The sequence below is a fragment of the Gracilinanus agilis genome, chromosome 1 (genome assembly GCF_016433145.1).
Source record: "Gracilinanus agilis isolate LMUSP501 chromosome 1, AgileGrace, whole genome shotgun sequence".
NCBI classification, from domain to species: Eukaryota; Metazoa; Chordata; class Mammalia; order Didelphimorphia; family Didelphidae; genus Gracilinanus; species Gracilinanus agilis.
Genome location: NC_058130.1, coordinates 19762676 through 19775235, shown reverse-complemented (window position 1 = coordinate 19775235; position 12560 = coordinate 19762676). Strand labels below are relative to the sequence as shown.

The 12560-nt window shown below is 39.8% G+C and overlaps 1 protein-coding gene across 1 annotated transcript in view; it reads left to right on the top strand.

The window, feature by feature from the left end:
* The first annotated feature begins 9674 nt into the window (after window positions 1-9674).
* The window catches only part of LOC123230659 (probable C-mannosyltransferase DPY19L1), a 210899-nt gene continuing 208013 nt past the window's right edge, over window positions 9675-12560 (top strand). Inside the window, exon 1 of the mRNA XM_044656798.1 lies at window positions 9675-9969. Coding sequence (XP_044512733.1) covers window positions 9675-9969 — 295 coding nt within the window. The remainder of the gene's footprint in view (window positions 9970-12560) is intronic.

Here is a 12560-nt window from a genome sequence, read left to right as displayed (position 1 = left end):
ACCAAGGTAGATTTTTGTGATCAAGTTATTTTTGTTTGTTCATTTCCTCACCCCATTTTTAAATTTACAACTTTTTTTTAATGTTGGGCTCTGAGCTTAGCATGGAAGCGAGAGGGGCTCTATCTCAAGCATCTAGCTTCTTTGCACTGCTATTTTCAGATCTAGTTCTGTAGGGATAGAAGTTTTGGGTACTTCCAAGGTGGTGTGATCTGGGGAGAAGTGTGGTCACTACTCTTTTGGTCTGCACTTTGACCCTTACCCAGGAAGGGTCTCTGATTGGAATTGCAATTGATATTGTTCCTCAGAAACTCTCCTTTCTTGGGATCAGAAATAATAGTTTTTTAGTGTTCTTAATCCTTTAGGGTCAGAAGTGATATTATCCCTCAGGGCCTCCATCTCCATCCTTACCTTTTAAAAAATCTGTTTTATAGTTAATACTGTGCATTGGTTGCCAGAAGAATAGTTAGGGCTAAGTAATGAAAATTAAGTGACTTGTCCAGGATCACACATCTAAGAAGTGTCTGAGGTCAGATTTGAATCCAGGACCTCTCATTTCTAGGCCTAATTGTTTTTTAAAAACTAAGTTTAGGAAATTTCCCCAATTAAGGAATAACCCCACGTCAAAATTGACTTTTATGGAAGTTTATTTACAAATATATAAGAGAGAGTGGAAGTAGAAAGATGAGAAGAGGGTAGAATAATAGATTGGTATTCAAGTCTGGACTTTACTCTGGCAGGGCTCCAGAGGCCCAGCCAGAGCCTAAAAGTCAATTAACAAGGGTTTCATCATTTATTTATTTATTTATTTTCCCAGACTAAAAAGTCTATTTATTTATGTATTTGTTTGTTTGTTTATTTATTTATAGGAAAATTTTCCACGGTTACATAATTCATGTTTTTACTTTACCCTTCACCCCCTCAAACTGCCCCCCAATAGCTAACTTGCATTTCCACTGGTTTTAACATGTGTCATTGATCCAGACCTATTTCCAAATTGTTGATAGCTGCATTGGTGTGGTAGTTTCGAGTCTATATCCACAATCATGTCCATCTCAACCCATGTGTTCAAGCAGTTGTTTTTCTTTGGTGTTTACACTCCTGCAGTTTTTCCTCTGAATGTGGGTAGCATCCTTTACCATAAGTCCCTCAGAATTGTCCTGGGTCATTGCATTGCTGCTAGTACAGAAGCCCATTACATTCGATTTTACCACAGTATATCAGTCTCTGTGTACAATGTTCTTCTGGCTCTGCTCCTTTCACTCTGCATCAATTCCTGGAGGTCTTTCCAGTTCACATGGAATTCCTCCAGTTTAACAAAGGTTTTAGCCAAAAGGGCTTCTCCCAATCAAGGGAGCCTCCTGGAGGATAGTACCTTCTGGGAGGTTAAAGGAATTAGCCTTCTTCACTAACCATGTGTAGTTCTAAGAGAGAGATTAAGAGCAGTCTCACCAAGGTCTTAGGGTCCCAGGTCCAGAGCTCCTCCATGTCCCATTCACCAACCAGAAGCCCTTCTCCAGCCGAAGACCTCTGATTCCCTTAACTCTCTCTTTTTAAAGGGGTCACTTATGCGTCACTTCCTGTGCCTCCCTCCTAGTTTGCATGTCCAATCACAACAGATGCTTCTCATAGGACTGCTTAGGGTGCAGTCAGTTAATTCTGATTTGTCACCCACTCTAGCATACGTGGGTTACGGATGTCCCAAAATTGGAGATGTTCTCGCCTTTGGTGATTAAATCTAAAGATGGGCAGTGTAGACTTAATCTAATTATCATAATTCCCCCTGAGATCATTTGGGAGACTGGTCTCCCCAAATGATCATTTGACATAAGGCGCATTGACAAAAAACCATTTAGGGGGCAATCCCCTTTTGGCATGAGAGTTTACAATTCAAATAATTGTGTTCAATCCCTTAAGTTCAATTAGTTGCACCCCAAAGTTCATTTTTGGATTGTCTTGATTCAGTGTAGATTTCTGCAGGCATCTTTTCTGGATCATCTTAATTCAGTGTAGGTTTCTGTAGGCAAATAGTCCATTTTCTGGTTTCAAAGGGTTAGCAGACTTCTTTTCCTGAAAACTTTCTCAAACAAAATTTTAAAACTTGGATTTTTATAAAAATATAATGCCCCTAAAGAAGGTGTTTGACCAATACCTCGATCAAATCAGAATACATCATTGAGTTATGGGGTGTATGAGTCAATTATCAAAAGAAAAACCAAAAACATAAAAAGAAAAACAAATATAAGAAAAAATTTATGTTTGGGATACAGAAAAAATTTCAAAATCAGGATCAAAATATAAAAAATCTATGTGTATAAGATTTTCTAATTAAACAAGAATAAATTCATAACAGGCCCTTGTATTAGGGTCTAATTAAAGTAAATTCTGTCCCATAAATCTGTAAGACAAAATGCAGGAATACTGCACTTACCCATTGGCAGCCAAGATTATAGCAAGTTGCCACATCATAAAAGAGAAAAAGACTAGATTTTTATGTAAAAGGGAAGTGTCATTCCCTGGCCTGATTTCACTTCATTCTCAGGGATAGGGGAGCCAGAATGATGATGGCCATCCTTTGGTACTTGACCTGGTAGTGTAGTATGAAGAGTCCTACATCTTAACATATGTTAAGCATCGCAACTTTGAGTCTTTCACTAAGTTCAAGTCCTTAGTATTGGCATGGAAGTTCAACAATCCTAGTTGGATTGGTATGGTCTCTTTTTTTTTGACCTTGTGCTCCATGGCACTATTCAGTTTAAGTCTGTACTTCTATGGCACTGTGCAGATGAAGTCTGTGCTCCTTTTTGATCTTTTTATATCCTGATTCTGTTATCCAACCTGCTAGCTCCCTCACCTACTTCATGTCACCTGCCATTTTGACAAATATATCAAATGTGATTTTATATGTCAGTGATAAAAATGTTAAATGTCCCTTTGTGCCAAGAGGATTACTAAACACAGCACTTCCAGTCAATGGAGGACTGAATCACCACTAGTTCTGAAGGTAGCCCTCCAGTGAAAGAGCATAGCTAAGGCTCATTAGGAGGCTGAAGAGTCATGCTGAAGCAGCTGTAGTTTTTATTTTGCAAGAGAGAAGCTTATGACACTTTGTACTCTTAGTGTTTGGTGGAGGTGGCTGAAAGAGTTGATAAAACAACTATAACCCCAACATCTTTAGTGAATATTATACAGGGCATTAAATGATACTGAAAGTAGCTCCAGAGCAGTGGTTCCCAAACTTTTTTGGCCTACCGCCCCCTTTCCAGAAAAAAATATTACTTAGCGCCCCCTGGAAATTATGAAACTATTTATTGAACTCACAGTAGAATGTAATACAAAAAAAGTGTGGCCATCATCGCCCCCCTGGATTGCTGCAGCACCCACTAGGGGGTGGTAGCACCCACTTTGGGAATCACTACTCTAGAGTAAAGAGCAACTCCTAGCAAGAATACTGGAAGCAGCACCTGATACAGATCAGTGCCCGACTGGGAACAGCTTAAATGTAACACCTGGTGAGAATTAGGTCCAGCAAAGGGAATTAGGAAGACCAGAGAAGCCTTGAAATACTAGCCATCTTTCCATGTGTGGGTCCTGGTCAAACATATTCCAGAATTCATCCCTTCACATCTCTTCACCTGCACACAACTGTTGCTATATGTGGATCACCCACATAGAATTCTAATCAAAATCCACTTATTCTACTATGTATACATACATTCATGAGAGAATGAGTTTATGGAGAATGAGATATTACAACATCATTTTCACGACTAGTTCATTAAAATCTCTTTGTTATGAACTGTGTGATACTTCTCTTACTAGTAAAATAAAACATTGATGGGGGCTCATAAGCTAGGATTTGAGAAGATTTGGAAATACAAAATACTTCCAAAATAAGGTATCTAATGGAAGGTCTCAAAATGAGGGAGCCTGTGGAAGTGACAGATATGGGACAGGTATGTTGGTATTGAAGTGATCTTCATTCACTGTGAAAATGAAGATTTAAATTTCATTTCAGAAGAAGAGGCTAATTTTTTTTATCTAAAAAGATGCTAGCATAATAATTCAACAGCAAAAAATTTATAGCTTATAAAATAGTCAACTCATAATATTTTTGTTCTGTAGAGGCTGATTTTACAAAATGAACACATCCAATGATATCATTGTTAGCTCAAACCAACTTACTCAGGCAGCAAGGTATAAGGAAAACAGAGTTGGACAGAGTGTCACATACCTGAGATTAAATTCAGGATCTCATATTTGTTTAGCTGGATAGTCAGAGAGAAGCTACTCGCCTTCTCTGGGATCCAGTTTCCTTGTCTATAAAATGGAGGCTATTGTGTATATCGAGATATCTACCTATCTATCTCAATATACACACATATATAAATACATATATACACATATAGTGTATCATGTTCATGATACATTGTACCATTGAGTTCACAAGGCTGCTGTGAGGAAAATCTATTTGTGAACTTTCAAACACTTTATCATTGTCATTGGTATCATAGCAGCATAATTTTAGGAGATCCCTTAAGAGTAGGTAAATGGGTCATCTTGAAATGATTTGACTAATAAAACAGATTTGAGGAAACATATGGCTAATATTTTAGCATTTTTCTGACCTTATTTTAGAAGAAATTAATGTTACATTAGATTAGTATTTTGGCTTTTAAATTCTAACTTTGTGATCATTAACAGATAAAAGAATCTTTCATAGGCAAGAAATTGATGTATACCTTAAAGTAAAACTCTATTTTTATAGAAAAATAATCGATATTTACCTGATCATCAGAGCCTCAAAATAATCATGTGTAATGTACAGACATGGGCAGCCATTTTCTGTAGATACAAAAAAGCAGTTTGCCACTTTGGAACTCAGAACCTGGCAAAGCAGCCCTGGGCATGTGCCAAGGTGACAGGGACAGGGTATGAATTGAAGTCCACAGATCCCTCAGGGCTCATTTTTCTCCTTGGGTTAGGGAGGCAGGAGGTGACAGTCTGGGCCCTGGAGGTGGGAGTTTTGATATAGGCAGGCAGGCAGGGTCAACCTTCATTGCTAGGCATATGAAACACCTTTTATTGGCACAGCCAACCAGCTTTATTTCAAATCAAGATTATTTAGCAAACAACAAGAATTACAACAGCATCCTACCCAGGGTCTTCACAGCCCTGGGCTCAGCATCAAACAACATCAGTCAGAGAGAGACTCCCAAAGTCCCTTTGAACTCTGTTCCTTAGGGTGCATCTTCATTTTAAATATTTGTTAGACTTATAATACTTTAGGCAAGATTATTCAGGGTTTCCATCACCCATTCTCCTACTCTCAATTTACCTACCTATCAATTTACCAAATAAACCCAGTTTAATCTCTAAGCCTATAGTGATCTTTAAAGTCAACAACTTATTTTGATGACAGTATCTGTAAATGTGTAGTCAGATCCTGATAATATCTTAAACTGGTCATAGCCATTTCAAGCTAGTGATAACCTTATAAATATACCAAAGGTTTCAGGAAATCACCATTCAACTTCCTGGTTACCTTCTAGCCAACTGACAGTCAGAAACTGTTTCCTAAGGCCTTGTGGTTAGCTAGAGAACTCTCACTCTTAAAGGAAGCTTAGCCCATCTGGTGTGAGGATCAACTCTTATTCTCTATCAAGCTGTGCTATTGAGCTTCACCTGAGTTATCCTAAATACTACCATAGCCCCCTAGTGGTCATAACACATGTGAAGTAATTACCATATTATGGGATTCTTGACCTGGGTTAAGTTCTCATTTATAATATTCTGCAAGTGGTCCTGGGAAGGTCACATAATTTCTGGGCACTTTAATTTTCTTACATGTAAAATAAAGAGTTGGATTGGATGTCCTCTCAGACCTTTCCCTTCTATCTCTAGACCCACTCCTACAAATTATCCATACTTATCTTCATTTTTTTAAGCCTTGGTCAGTTTTAGCCTATGTACTTGAATACCAATATTTGCAAGTCAAAATTTAATAGAATATGCTGAAAATATTCAAGCAAAACTGTGATCTCATCTATGTGAGCATTCAGCCTAGTGATGCAAATCACAAACTAGCCATGCTTTCCATTCCTTATGACGCATCTCTGTGCCTTTTCACTTATTTGCCATAGGTGGTGCATCTAATGTGCTGGGGGCTTTCTATACTTTCTCTTAGCTTCAATATTTCCATTGCTGCCCATGGATTGCCCTTCAGTTATCTCTTGCTTTCATCATGCAACCAGACCATGAACTGAAAATATGATAGAAAACTATTTTAACCAATGAAATCAAAGCTAACATTATTTAGAAATAGAACACTGAATATGATAGAGGCCTGATTTCTTTTCATAAATGATGCAGGAAATATAATTCTATCATCTGAATTGCATTTCTAATTTTGTTTGTTTATTGTGTCTCATTTATTAAACTGATTTCCTTATAACAAGAACAGCAATTACATCTTTTTGAAATTCATGAAAACATTAGAAAACCTCAGTTGAAATGTTGGTTTTTATATGTTCTCTCTACCATCTGCTGGTTATAGCTATTATTACACTTTTTGTAAATCTACTCAATGTTTTCCTAGCCCCCTAGTGGCCCTAAAAGTTCAGATGAAATATGAACTCCTGCATGAAACTTTTCTGAATTTTCCCAGTTCTTAATAACCTGATCCTCCAAACTACTTAGTATTTGCTGTGTCTTTTTTATTTACTCATGTACCAATTGTTTCATCATACTAGAATATAAGTATCTTGATGGCAGGGACTGTTTCATTTTTGTTTTTTGTACTTTTCAGAGTTTAATATAGTGAATGTTACTGAGGAAACCCAAGGCCACTTCAACTATAAGGGTTCTTTTTCTATTTGTCTTACCATGCAATCTCTCTCTAAGATGATGGTTCTCTCTGTATATGTATATATATGAAATGAATAGAAAACAAATTAATATATATTATAAGGGAGACCTTCAACAGAGGGGGAGGTGGTTAGTGGGTCTTTATAGATGCAAAGCAATATGTAGCTCTTAAAAATTATATAAAAGAAAATAACAACAACAAAAGCACAGAAAAGGAGCACAGAAAAGAGAAATTTTGCTGCTGCTATAGCAATTATCATCACCACTATTCCTCCTCTCACTACTACTACTGCCACTACTGCTACTGCTGCTACTGCTACTACCACAATTACTACTACTGCCACCACTACTACTGCAATTACTAGTACTACTACAACTACTACTACCACCACCACCACCACCACTATCACTCCTGCTACTACTACTATGTGTTTACCACTAGATGTGACTTGAATTCAGGTCTCCATGGCCCCAAGACCTTGGCTTTTGCCATTATAACACTTCCTCACCTATAAACACTAAGGTGACAATTCCCAGTTGGAAGACTTAGGTTCAAACCCCTCCTCTAACACCTATGGGCCGTGGGACCCCAGGTAACTCACAACCTCTGTGTTTTAGGCAATATCCTATAACTGAATTTTGTAGAAGAGATATTGACCTGAATTGTTAGAGAGAACTTCCTCAATTAGCAGTTCCCTGTATCAGTGAAACCACACATCTAAGGTCTTTATACATATCCCTAAAATTTATAAAGGATTATAATCTTAGTGTTGCAAGAGACCTTGGATAATAATAATGTTGTTGTTGAGTTGTTTCAGTTTTATTCAACTCTTCATGACCCCATTTGAGGTTTTCTTGCCAAAGATATTGGAGTGATTTGCCATTTCCTTCTCCAGCTCCTTTTACAGATGAGGAAACTGAGGCAGGCAGGGTTTAAGCGACAGAGGCACACAGCTAGCAAGTGTCTAAAGCCAGATTTGAACTTCTGAAAATGTGTTCCTGATTCCAGGCCCAAGGCTCTCTGCACTGTGACACCCAGCTACCCTAATAATAATGATGATGATAAAATAAGTAGCATTTATATAGCAACTTAACATTTGCAAAATGCTTTACAAATATATTTCTTGACTTTTGGTCCAGCTGCTGTATCTACTACCCGACCTACCCCGTACAGATCATGTAATCCATTGCTTTCATTTTACTGCCTAGGAAGATGAGGTCACAGAAGTTAAGTGATTTGCCTATGTATGGAGTGAAAATTAGTAAGAGATTGGTGTGTTTTACTCAGTATAGTTTTGGTTAGCACTAGTAACAATATTAGATCTATATTCCTGAAACTCCAAGCAGAGGTTAAGTTTGAATCATTAGCTTATTATTAGCTATAGCTTTGCTCTCCCTTCCTCCTTTCCTCTCCTAGCTTCTCACATAAAGCTTTAATTAGAAATTAGCACAGGTGGAGGGCATTGTATTAATTTTCTTATAAATTGGCAGTTCATTTGTCTAGTTTTGGGTCTCTGACAAGCACAAAGTCCGCACTTTGTGTAATAAGCAATAAAGCCACATCTGTTTGCATCTTACTATATGAACCCCTCCCCCCCCCCCCCAATTCCCACTCCGGACACCTATGATCACAAAGCTAAGAAGTGTTAAGAGGCAGGATTTGAACTAGGTTCTTCCAGGGCTTTATCCATCAAGTACCTAGCTGCCTCTCAAAGTTGGCAAAGCCCTTTAGATATAAAAATAACATCTAGCGTTCATAAAAAGCACTTTCTACATATTATCTAATGGATGCCAACGACAAACACCATTTTGTGGTCGGTGCTGTTATTATCTTCATTTTACAGGTGAAGAAACTGAGCACAAGAAAAGCCACGGGAGGCTTGCCTTGGGTCAGCCAGCTGAGAAGGTTGAACCGAGCTCCCGCAACTCCCAATTCCAAGCTCAGTTAGCTTCTTCTCCAGGTCCTCAAGCCCTTTGACATTTTATTATATAGATAATGCTATTCCTCTCCCTTAATGTTTGCAAAGAATTTCTCATCAATTATCTAATTTTGTCCTCAAAACAGCCCTGACAGGGGGCTCCGAGGTGCCATTATTATTGCTGGTTGATAGGTGAAGAAGCCCCCGAGAGAAGGGGCTGGTCCCCCCCAGCTACTGAGCGTCCGCGGCATGATTTTGGATTCCATCTTCCTTCCTCTAAATCCATCTTCTGGACACCTAATTGCCCACCACGGTCTGCCTTTCCACTTACTATCTCATTTAGTAAATCGTTCAGTTTGCTATGGAACTCGCCAAACAATATCCGGGTTCTTACATAGACTCTTCTCTTTTGTCCTCTGTCTATCGAAATATTTGTGTTTGCCGTCACAAATAAAAAGAAGGAAAAAAAACCCCAAACAGTTCCCAAGTACGTGTCTGACACTTGAGCAGTCTCGGGTACCCACCTGTGAGCAAATCGGATCAAAAGGATTTGGGATGACCACCAGAGGCTGCACATGGTCTCCCTGGGTGGGAGGGGCTTGGAGGACGCGCCCTGGGAGGATGAGAGGCTGCACGTGGTCCCACGGACTGGAGAAGGTTTGGAGGCTGCGCATTAGGACCAAAGGCTGCGCTTGCACGAGGCCGCCGGAAGTAGAGGCCTCGCGGATGGCCAGCCCGTCGCCATGACAACCTGAGGAGAGGCAACGGCGGCAAAGCAAGGAGCAGTTGAGGCGGGCGCGGCGAGGGGCCGCCTCAGCCTGGCGGAGCTCTCGGAGGGCTGCCAAGCTTCCGCCTCGGCTCGGGCCTTCCCTGCCGGGGGACTATGAGAAGATGGTGGTGCAGACGAGGAACAAGCACAAAGAGATACCGTCCAAGGGGTCCCAATCCCCTCGCTCTACCTTGCGGGGCCACCGGGGCGCGACCAGCTGCGAGCGGAGGCTCCAGGCAGAGGAGAAGCGCGAAAAGGGGTCGCCCATCCACGTAAGAGGAGGCCACAAGGTTTTCAGATGGCTGCTATGCAGACTAATGGTGACCAGCCTGAGGCGCCTGCTATTCATGTTCTTGCAGAAGCTGACCTCCTTGCAGCAGAACCGCAATTTCTCATGGAACGTAACGGTGGCCTTAGGTGAGCCTCCGATGGGTCCACTTGGGTGGGGACCGCCCATTTTGGGCCACGTGGGGCCACCTTCCATCCCCGCCCTGCCCTGCTGTATCCATAATGAGGAAGAAGGCATGTAGAGTTCTAAAAAGGTGTAATATAAACGGATTAAAGTTTCTTACTTAGATTTAACTTTTAAGGGAGGAACCCATAGATTTCACCAGACTGGCCCAAAAGGTTAAGAACTCTCCGCCCCGAGTTCATGAGTTTCTAGCTCAGGATTTGATCCTTTCGGAGCTCTTCCATGCCATTTCATGTTTGCTTGACCTTCTCTTACGTTCAGATAAGTGTAAAGTTCATAGGACGCCTGCATCCTGCATCCATTCCCCCCTTACACCCACCAGTGTTTTGTCTTAGGCACCACAAGCATGACGAAATAAAATTACACCCTTTCCCCCCTTCCTTTCAGCTCCCTTTTCTTTGCCCTCCTCAGATCTTTAGATCAAAACTAAGGCAGGACCTCTGGTATTCTTACTTAACTCCTTCAGTATCATCCGAAGACCTTATGGTTCTGGAGAGCCTCATTTCTTTTCTCCCATTAGAATGTTAGCACCACATCATCATTTTTATCTTCATTTAATCTAGGTAGCTATATAATCCTTTTGAAATAGCCATTTTTTAATTTTTGAGACTTTGCTTGCAGTTGTACTCAAACCTTCTTTTTGAGAATCGCTTGATCTACAATTTAGTATTTTCTTTGAGTAACTTCCATTTATGCTCAAACATATCTATAAATCCTTCTGAGTAATATATTTATCTTCCTAGGTTTCTTTAGATTCTTCTGTTTGCATTTCAGAGTTCCCAATTCAACTTTAATCCATTCGTCAGGAAAGTTTGAAAGTCTTCTGTTCCATTAAATGTCTCTTCACCTGCCCCCCCTTCCTTAGGATTATATTTAATTTTTCAGAGTATCTTATTCTTAAAAACTGTATCCTTTTTCTTGGGTAATGTTGCATTCCAAGATTGACTATTCCTTTTAGTAAGGTGATCCTCACTGCAGTTCTTTGTTATTTGAGCTTCTTTCTGGATGGTTGCTTGTTTTTTGCTTTGAAGACAAGAGTTCCAGATTTTGGCTATATTAGTCTTGTGACTTTTCCTTTTGGGAGCTGATTGTCTGATTCTATCTTAACCTTTTAGTTCTAATACACTTAGGCAGTTTTTAGTTAAGGTTTCTTGAACTTTGGTATCCAGACTTATTATTTTATCCTGGTTTTCAGGTATTTCAATGCTTCTTAAATTACTTCTCCTTAAACTTGCTTTTTAAGTCTTTTATTTTTGATATAAGGTATTGCATATTTTATTTTTTTCAATCTTTTGATTTTTGATCATATATTTCTTGTTGTGTCATAGAGCCATTGATTTCTCTTTGCTCTATTCCAATTTTCAGATAAGATTTACTTATCTGAAACTATCTGTTCCTCCAGTTCTTTTATCCAAAGCTGTTATTTATTTATTATTTTATTTCATTTTTATCTTCATTTAATCTAGGTAGCTATATAATCTTTTTGAAATAACCATTTTTTATTTCTATTTTCTTTGCTTGCAGTTATACTCAAACCTTCTTTTTGAGGATCTCTTGATCTACAATTTAGTATTTTCTTTGAGTTACTTTTCTACAGCTTTGGCTTATAAATTGAGGCTATGTAATGGGGCCATTCTCTGCCCCCTGATATGCTTTTAGGTGGAGTGGTTGGCCCTGCTTGATCTGACCCTTTGGGGTTCTTGCATGATTACCTACATTTCTTGTGTAGAGAGGCTACTAAATTTTCAGTACCTTCTCTGGTTTCTCAGAATAGGATAAGGGAACTCAGAACCCCTGGGTTTGGGTGATCTGGCTTTAAGCACTGCAGCACCACACTGGTCATTGGGTGCTGCTATTCCCCAGGGCTTTCAAAGTTCCTACTCTGGACCTTTCTCATGGGAGGCTTCCATTCTTGTTGCCTTCTGACATAAAGCCTTGCAGACTACTTTTTTCTAGTTTCTGGAAACTGAAAGGTGATAGTATTGGCTTTGCTGGAGGAATTACCCATCTTATTGCTTTGTTGGCTTCTGACTGACTTGGATATATTGTTTTAAGGTAAAAGAAATAGCTGTAGTGCACATTGGACTTTTTGATTATTAGTCAATATGGTATAAACATCAAGATTTTGCTGGAGTTGGTGTATGGGAGTTAGCAGTGTGCCTCCTTTCAGGCAACTGTCTATACCCAAAGTCCAAAATGTAATTTTTAAAGCTGTATTATCGGTGATTCTAATAACCCAGTGATGGCAAACCTTTTAGAGACCTTGTGCTATGCCCTGCCTCCCAATGGAGTGCTGGGTGTGCCTTGCTGCCCCACCCATTAACCCACATATGGGAGGGAGAATGCATTCCCATTGGGCTGGTGGGCAAGAGGGGTGGGTAAAGTGAAAAAATGTCTTTGGGCACAGTGTAAAGGAGGAAGGGAGCAGCTCTGCCCGAGTCTCTCTGCCTTTGTAGTAATGAACTGGGGTGGGGCGGTGAGGGTTTGGGGGGGTTGCCCAGTACGTTTGCCTGTAGAGAGCACTCTGTGTACCATC